The sequence below is a fragment of the Erythrolamprus reginae genome, chromosome 1 (assembly GCF_031021105.1).
Source record: "Erythrolamprus reginae isolate rEryReg1 chromosome 1, rEryReg1.hap1, whole genome shotgun sequence".
Lineage (NCBI taxonomy): Eukaryota > Metazoa > Chordata > Lepidosauria > Squamata > Dipsadidae > Erythrolamprus > Erythrolamprus reginae.
In genome coordinates, this window is record NC_091950.1 from 82,067,135 (window position 1) to 82,075,717 (window position 8,583).

Below are 8,583 nucleotides of genomic sequence, written 5' to 3' on the forward strand. Positions count from 1 at the left end.
CTGTGGCAGCACTTCTGGTGGAATGCGCTGTAATATTCCTTGGAATGGAAAGGGAAGCTGTCTCGTAGGCCTTAGAGATGGTCCCTCTGATCCAACGACCTATTACTGTAGAAGACACTCTGGATCCCAAGGATCTGGGATGGTAGGCTATGAAGAGTGCTTCAGACCTCCGGATGGATCTTGTGCGTTGGATATAAACCTTTAGCGCTCTAGTGAGATCCAGAGTGTGCCATCTAGTTGCCAGGGGATGCTCTCGTTGGAGGCAGAAGGAAGGTAATATGATATCCTGAGATCTGTGGAACATGGAACTAACCTTTGGTAGAAAGGTGGGGTCCAGTCGCAGAACCACCTTGTCCTGGTGAAACTGACAAAGGTCCTGTCTGATAGAAAGGGCTGCCAACTCAGATATGCGTCGGGCGGATGTAATCGCCACCAGGAATGCTACCTTGAAGGATAGGTACCTGAGGGACGCAGAGTTCAGGGGTTCGTAAGGTGCCTGAGTAAGAGAGTGGAGAACCCGTGGCAAGTCCCAGGTAGGATATCTGTGGATTTTAGAAGGCCTGAGGTTGGCCACTCCTCTTAGAAATTCTTGGATTTCTGGAAAGGAGCGGAGGGGCTGCCTGCGAGGCCCCGCCAAGACGGAAGAAATGGCGGCCAGGTGTCGGCGGATGGTGCTGGTAGAGAGGCCTTGGTGGAAGCCTTTCATGAGGAAGGTGATTATCCTGTGGATGGGAAGACATAGGGGAGATAAGCCCTCCTGCAAGCACCACTGATGGAATTTGGACCAAGTATGGTCGTAGATCCGGTTGGTAGACCCTCTTCTAGACTTCAGGATGATTTCCACTGTGTCCGGGTCATACCCTCGCAGGTCTAAGTCCCTCCGGATAATAGCCAGGCGGTGAGGTGGAACCACTCTGGGTCTGGATGGAAGGAGGCCCCCTGTCGCAACATATCCTCCGAAACGGGGAGTCGCCAGGGGTCCTGGACGGACAGTTGTTGGAGGTCCGCGAACCAGGGCCTGCGAGGCCAGTGAGGGGCAATCAGAATTACTCGGGCCTTCTCCAGGAGGATTTTGTTGATCACGTCTGGCAGAATTGGAATTGGAGGGAAGGCATACAATAGACCTGGAGGCCAAGGACTCCTGAGAGCAGTGATTGCCTCTGCTCCCGGAGACGGGAACCTGGAGATGAAGTGAGGGAGCTGGGCATTGGCTTTGGTCGCAAATAGATCCAACACTGGATGGCCGAACCTGAGGCAGATTTGGTGGAACAGTGACTGATGGAGATTCCACTCGCCTGGATCTATGGTCGCTCGCGAGAGCCAGTCCGCTTGGACGTTGAGGCTCCCCGAGATGTGGTCGGCTAGAAGCGACTGGAGATTCTTCTCTGCCCAAAGGCCCAACTTCAGGGCCTCCCTCAGGAGGGCCTTGGATCTTGTGCCTCCCTGTCTGCAAATATGGCTTTTGGTGGCTATATTGTCGGTGAGAATCAGCACATGCTGGTTGGAGATGTGAGATTGGAATTGTTTTAGAGCTAGAGACACGGCTCTTAATTCTAGTCAATTGATGGGCCTGGAAGCCTCCTCCGGTGACCATGTGCCCTGAGCTAAAAGACCCTGGGCGTGGGCTCCCCAGCCCGAGAGGCTGGCATCTGTGGTGACTACAAACTGGTCGGGGCACCGGAAGGGAGATCCCTTGTCTAGGGCTGGAGAAGTCCACCCCTTGAGGGATCTGCGAACCGTCGGTGGAATGGTGATGCGACGATTCGAGTTGCTGTGGCCCGATCTCTGGAATGGTAATAGAAGCCACTGTAGTTCCCTGGCGTGAAGACAGGCCCAGGGGACAATACCAATACATGACACCATTTTACCCAAAAGGGAAGATAGGGTGGCAATGGAGGCAGATTGCTGGGGCAGGATGCGAGCAATGAGATCCAAAAGGCTGCGTTTTCTCTCAGTGGAGAGGAAAACCTGGGATATCTCAGAATTAATGATAGTTCCCAGATGCAGAATGGAAGTGGATGGATCAAGGTGGCTCCTTTTAAGATTTATGGAGAAACCATGATTCTGTAGAACCGACATGGTAAAAGAGAGGTCTGCAGCCACACCAGTTCTGGAATTTCCATGAATTAAAATGTCATCTAAATAACATAAAATATGAATGGGAGAAGCCCGGATATGAGCCGCCAAGGATCCCAAGAGTTTAGTGAAGACTCTGGGAGCTGAGGAGAGCCCAAATGGCATAGCCCTATACTGAAAATGCCTGCCTTGAAAGGCAAAGCGCAGAATTTCCTATGGACCTTGACAATGGGGATATGGAGGTAGGCCTCCGTGAGATCCAGAGACACCATAAAGTCTCCCCGATGTAGAGCTGCTAAAATGGAAGATAAGGAATGCATTTTGAATTTCCTATATTTTATGAACCGGTTCAATTTTTTTTTTTTTTTAGATCTAAGACGGCTCTCCAGCCTCCAGAGGTCTTAGGGACCATGAAGAGGATGGAATAAAAGCCTAAATCTCTCTGGAGAGAGGGGACCGGTTGAATAGCTCTAATAGTCAACAAATGAGAAATAGCCTCCTCCATTCGGATACGAGATGGAGGGGAACTGGGAGAAGGACAAGAAATAAAACGGTTAGGGGGAGGTGAAATGAACTCTAACCTTAGGCCCCTTTCCACAGTGTCAATGACCCAGGGGTCCTTACAAGAACGGTGCCAGGCGGAAGAGAACCAGGCTAGGCGACCGCCTATGGGAAAGGAGGAAAACTTACCATCTGGCTCTTTTGGAAGCCCTGGTAGAAGAGGATCCTCTCTGATAACGGGAACCTCTGCCCCTGGTGGTTCTAGATTGGGATCGAAACCGAGGGGAATACTGACCTGGACTCCTTTGAAATGCGAAGCCCTGATCCTGTTGACGCCCTGTGCGCCGAAAGGGCTACGGTTTAGGGGCCTTCTTGGTGGTAGGTCCCAAGACCTTTTTCTTGTCTGTGGTCTCTGTAAGGAGAGGGACCAGAAGGTCTCCGAAGAGGAGGTTACGTTTCAGCGGACCCATGGCTAACTGCCACTTCTGTCTTACTCCCGCCTGCCAAGGGCGGAGCCATAGAAGTCTTCTGGCCGTTGTGGAGGCTGCTACTGACCTGGCTGCAAATCTGGAAGATTGGAGGGTAGCATCTGCTACATATTGGGCAGCTGCGAAGATTTTGTTGAAATCCTGTTGGCCCCGTAAGTCATCTGGAGGCAGGTGTGGTTGGAGCTGACGAAGCCACAAGAGCATAGCTCTGGAAAAGAAGGATGCCGCTGCAGCACTCTTAATGGCCCATGAGTCTGCAAGAAGACTCCTTTTGAGCATTTGCTCAAGTCGTTTGTCCTCTGGCCGGAGGACCTCCTCTGCTTCGCCAGGCATGGCGGCAGTCGAGTGGAGAGTCTTCACTGGTTCATCTGGCTTGGGACATGTTAGGAGTTCCTCATAGGCGGAGGAGAGCTTGTAGAACTTCTTGTCCTTGGGAGTGGGAGTAAGGCCAGCAGTTGGGTGGTCCCACTGTTTAAGCAAGGCATCCTTAAACAACTTGGGCATAGAATTACCTCATTGTCTTCCTGTTCTTTCATGAAATAAGGAAGATTTTCCTCCGGAGGGTCTGAGGAAGAAGTAGCCTGTTTTTCTTGCCCGGCTAGCCCCGTGGATACTCTAGCTTTAAGCAGGAGAGATTTGAAAAGTTGCGAAGGAAAGATAGCAGCTGGGGCTGGAATCTTAATCTGAGATTCCTCATCTTCCGACAGACGCTGAAATGGGTCATCATCCTCTTCTGCATCCACGTCCTCATCCTCTTCCTGAGAGGAGTCAGAGACCTCCATGGCTGGGGCTCTGTAGGAAGGAGAAGAACTCACGGGACGGGAGGAGCGTGGAGGGGGATGAGACAGAGAAGGCACATTGAAAGATGAAAGTTTAGCGTCAATGGTGTTAGTCAGAATAGTCAAGATAGACTGAAACTCCGGTGGCAAGGAAGAAATATCAGCCGGAAAAGCCGGAGGATCCCTGAGGGCCTGAGCAGGTTCTGGCTGGGAGGAATCCTCGGTAATATCTGGCTCCTCTGGACCTAAACCCCATAGGTTAGGTTGGGGTGGATTTAGGTTTGGCTCATCCAGGGATAGCACAGGAACCCCAGAAAGAGGCAGGTTAGATGCCTCCGGGGGGGTTGGGTTGATATGCACTTGGGCCTGCACCTTAAAACGTTTGGCTGATTTATCATGTATTTTTTGTAGGGCTAGGTCCCTTCTCTTCTCAGCCCTGGTGGGCTTGGCTAAGGAATGGGTGCCTGAGGAAGAGGAGGAAGAGGCCTGGGGAACTTCAGTAGAATTACCAGTAGGCCTAACCTCTTTGGGACCTTTGGTAGTGCCTCTCTTGGGAAAAGAAGCCATAGTCTGACAATTAACAGAAGACAAGGCTGAGCCAAATAACTGAATAATCTGGGAGAAGAATTTCAAAGACTTCCCAAGAGGAATGGATCCTGCTCCGAGGCCTCGGAGCTGCTGAGACTTGAGGGCAATCTGGGCAAACCCAGAGTTCGTGTCCCCAAATACAGCGTGGCCAGCCTCCCTAAACTTTAATTAAAGTAACCAAGGCACTCTGGTTGGAGGCTTAGCCGGTGGAGAATTAAGCCTGAGCGTCCCAAAGCCCACTCCGGGATCCAAGCGGTGGACTGAGGCCTACGCGGCTGGCAGAAGGCCAACACGAGAGGCCTAAATTTAAAAAGGGCGCGAAGGCCTTCGCGCCGAAAAATCGCTCCGTAATAGACTTCTTAAAGGGGAAGCGATCGACTAAGTCCAGGAGACTAGAAACAAGCGTCTCACTCCGCAGGAGGTATTTCTTAAGCCCTTTAACAATGAAGCAATACTTGCACCAAGACCTCCAGGCCAAAGGATTAAAGGAATCCACAAGCGGCAGCGGGGATCGTAAACGGCAAAACAGCCGGGGGAAAACGAAACCGCAACTTCTCCCAAAGGAAAAAAGCCGAGCCACAAACGGCTGGCGCTATTAGTGCAAGTAAACAAATAAGGATAAACAATTCTTACTACTTTTGAAGAAAAGATCGAAGGGAAGGTGTTAGAATGTTGAACGAGCTATCACAATACAACCGCAGGATATGCGAACTGAGCGAATTCTGGGGAAGGGGCGGATCCAGCAGTCTTTTTTAATACTAGGCTCAGTTCCAACGGATTGGACAGGAGCAACCCATGTGACTGCTGGACCCACTCCTTCAGTACGGAGAATGTCCATTCATGTAACAGTGCGGAAAAAACTTGTTAAAAGGGAATTAATAATGAAAGCCATAGTCTTTATTAATATCTAGTCAACATTGTTTTATGATGACTTACTTGACAAAAAAGGCTTGGAAATACTATTTTTATTGTATTCTATATTAATTAGAATATTTTATTTTTTATTTATTTTATTTTCATCCAAAAACACAATTATACACAATGAAGGTTATAGATGATATATATGAGTAGAATGTATCAAAAAGAGTATAAAAGAGAAAATATAGAAGTAAATATAACTAGAGAGAATGGCAGAAAAGATAGAAGAGATATAATGGATAGAAGAGAAGATACAGGAGATATAGGAGATACTATAGGACGGGACGGTAGGCACTCTGGTACACTTATGTATGTCCCTTACTAACCTCTTAGGAACCTGGTGAGGTCGACCGTAGATATAATAGAAGTCTAATTTCTGTTACATACAATATTCTGTAAAAAGTATCTACCTATTCCAAGTCAATGTGACGTGATTGAATAAAAGCTACCACTGAGCATTAATTCCATCGTTGACTGAATACATGCAAAGAAACTTACAGTGAGGCTCTGCAAACCATTCAGAGAAAGGCAGCCAAAAAGCTCCTCTGAACTCATTGCTCAAGACACTGGGGATATGTTGGAGGCTTAGTTCAGCCACTTCCAAGGCCTTTCCACATCATATCAGCATGAAGCTGGGGTGGTGCAGCAGGTAGAGTGCTGTACTGCAGGCCATTGAAGCTGACTGTAGATCTGAAGGTCAGCGGTTCAAATCTCATCACCGGCTCAAGGTTGATTCAGCCTTCCATCCTTCCAAGGTAGGTAAAATGAGGACTCAGATTGTGTGGACAATAGGCTGGCTCTGTTAAAAAGTGCTATTGCTAACATGTTGTAAGCCGCCCTGAGTCTGAGAAGGGCGGCATAAAAATTGAATAAATAAATAAATAAATGAAAATGAAACCCCCAATAATACTTCCACCTGGATTGCTGCTGAAAAGTAGGTGGAAAGCAGAGCCATTCAAAGGTATGTTAAGCAAGATATGGTAAGTTGAACAGCAGATTCGGAAGGGTAGTTGAGTTGCATTGCTAGAAAAGACTCATGTATCCTTCCTTTAAAATATCTTTGAAATTTGATGAAATTCACAATTGAAATCAAACAACAGGTTGCTTTCTAATGCTAAATTCATTTGGTAGGTTCACTTCATTTTATGAATTTTTTTTCTCTGTTTGTCATTTAAAGGATATCTTCAAATTACAGATGAAGTACCTAAAGCAAATTAAAAGACACTGATGTTAATCCACCACAAAAAAAAGAAAAGAATGGAAGACAAATTACACAGCAATTTGACCATCACCAATGGTTCAACTTCCAGCCAAAAAACACTTGAAGGCCATAGTCTTTGGGAAGTAATCACCATCGCTACTGTAACGGCCATCTTAAGTTTGATAACCATTGTGGGAAATGTTCTAGTAATGATATCATTCAAAGTCAACAGCCAACTCAAAACAGTGAACAATTATTATTTACTCAGTCTTGCCTGTGCAGACCTTATAATTGGAATATTTTCTATGAATCTTTATACGTCATACATATTAATAGGGCACTGGTCTCTTGGAATTTTGGCGTGTGATTTATGGTTAGCACTCGATTATGTAGCTAGTAATGCTTCAGTAATGAATTTGTTAGTTATCAGTTTTGACCGATATTTTTCTATTACACGTCCTTTAACTTATAGGGCTAAACGCACACCCAAAAGAGCTGGGATTATGATTGGTATGGCTTGGCTGATTTCTTTCGTTCTGTGGGCACCTGTAATCTTATGCTGGCAGTACCTTGTAGGGGAGCGAACTGTCCCACCTGGAGAATGTCAAATACAATTTTTGTATGAGCCTATTGTTACCTTTGGTACCGCAATTGCTGCTTTCTATATCCCGGTTTCAGTGATGACTATTTTATATTGCCGCATTTACAAAGAGACTGAAAAACGAACCAAGGATTTAGCCGAGCTTCAAGGCTCCAGTTCTGTGACTGAGTTTGAAACAATAAAGCCTCAGAAAACACTGCTGAAATCTTGCTTTAGCTGCAGGCAACAAAATTTGACCAAAAGAGACCAATCTCAGGCTTCATGGTCTTCATCCAGTCGAAGTACTTCTGCCACAGCCAAGGCATCTCAGATTCAAAACACCTGCCAAGATTGGTCGAGGGCAGAGCAACTAACCACTTGCAGCAGCTATGCGTCATCTGAAGAAGAGGAAAAATGCCCGCCCGATCCAGTCTTTCAAGTAGCCTATAAAACCCCTGTAAAAGGGAAGGTTGATGAGCAAAAAGAAGAGAAAAAGGAAGCTTTCATCAATGAGCAACATAAGGAGAATGACTATGACACCCAGAAATATTTTCTAACCCCAACCAAAAGTCAGGTGCAAAAAAGTAATAAGTGTGTAGCTTATAAGTTCCGGTTGGTGGTTAAAGCTGGTGGTGCAACAGAAACTAACAATGGTTGCCGAAAAGTCAAAATTACTCCTTGTTCTGCCAGTTTATCCAAAGACGCTTCCATCAAAAATATGGATCCTAATCTAAGTAATCAAATTACTAAAAGGAAAAGAATGGTTCTTATAAAAGAACGTAAAGCAGCCCAGACTCTAAGTGCCATTCTTCTAGCTTTTATAATTACCTGGACTCCCTACAACATAATGGTATTAGTTTCCACATTCTGCTCAGATTGCATTCCTTCAACATTGTGGCATCTTGGCTATTGGTTGTGCTACGTCAACAGTACTGTGAACCCAATTTGTTATGCTTTGTGTAACAAAACATTCAGAAAAACCTTTAAGTTGTTGCTCTTTTGTCAATGGAAGAAGAAAAAAATTGAAGAAAAATTATATTGGCAGGGTAATACAAAGCTGCCTTAAGTTAAAAGGAAGTAGCTGAAACATAATGGTCTTGGCCAGAGAGTGTATATTAGCTACAGGTCTTTATTTGTAAAGTTGTTGTTTTGTGTGTTTGGAAGCAAAAGAAACGACATTTCTATGATTTATGATTATGAAGAAAGCAGTCACAATGTTGAACATTTCTGTAATTGGAACTATTCAAAGGAGTATTTTGAGTGTTGTTATAGGACTTTTGGTCGCACACTTCTGCTCGAAAATTGCAGAACATAGGACTTTAATAATTGGTGATTGAGCAAATCCATAAATGTATTTGGTTCACATTCTTGCAAAGTTAATATTATGCCTTCTTAAATATTTTTCCAGGACATTTTCAAGTTAAATTATAGATCTGCAACATACTGAATTTA

General features: G+C 45.7%; 1 protein-coding gene across 1 annotated transcript; it reads left to right on the top strand.

Annotated features, from left to right (window-relative positions):
• The first annotated feature begins 6,607 nt into the window (after positions 1 to 6,607).
• On the top strand, positions 6,608 to 8,197 carry CHRM5 (cholinergic receptor muscarinic 5). Its single transcript, XM_070734166.1, has one exon. The coding sequence runs from the start codon at positions 6,608 to 6,610 to the stop codon at positions 8,195 to 8,197; it is 1,590 nt and encodes a 529-aa protein (XP_070590267.1).
• Positions 8,198 to 8,583: the final 386 nt, after the last annotated feature.

Bases quoted from the DNA above. Each gene is read 5' to 3' on its own strand.
- CHRM5 (XM_070734166.1), top strand. From the start codon at position 6,608: ATGGAAGACAAATTACACAGCAATTTGACCATCACCAATGGTTCAACT.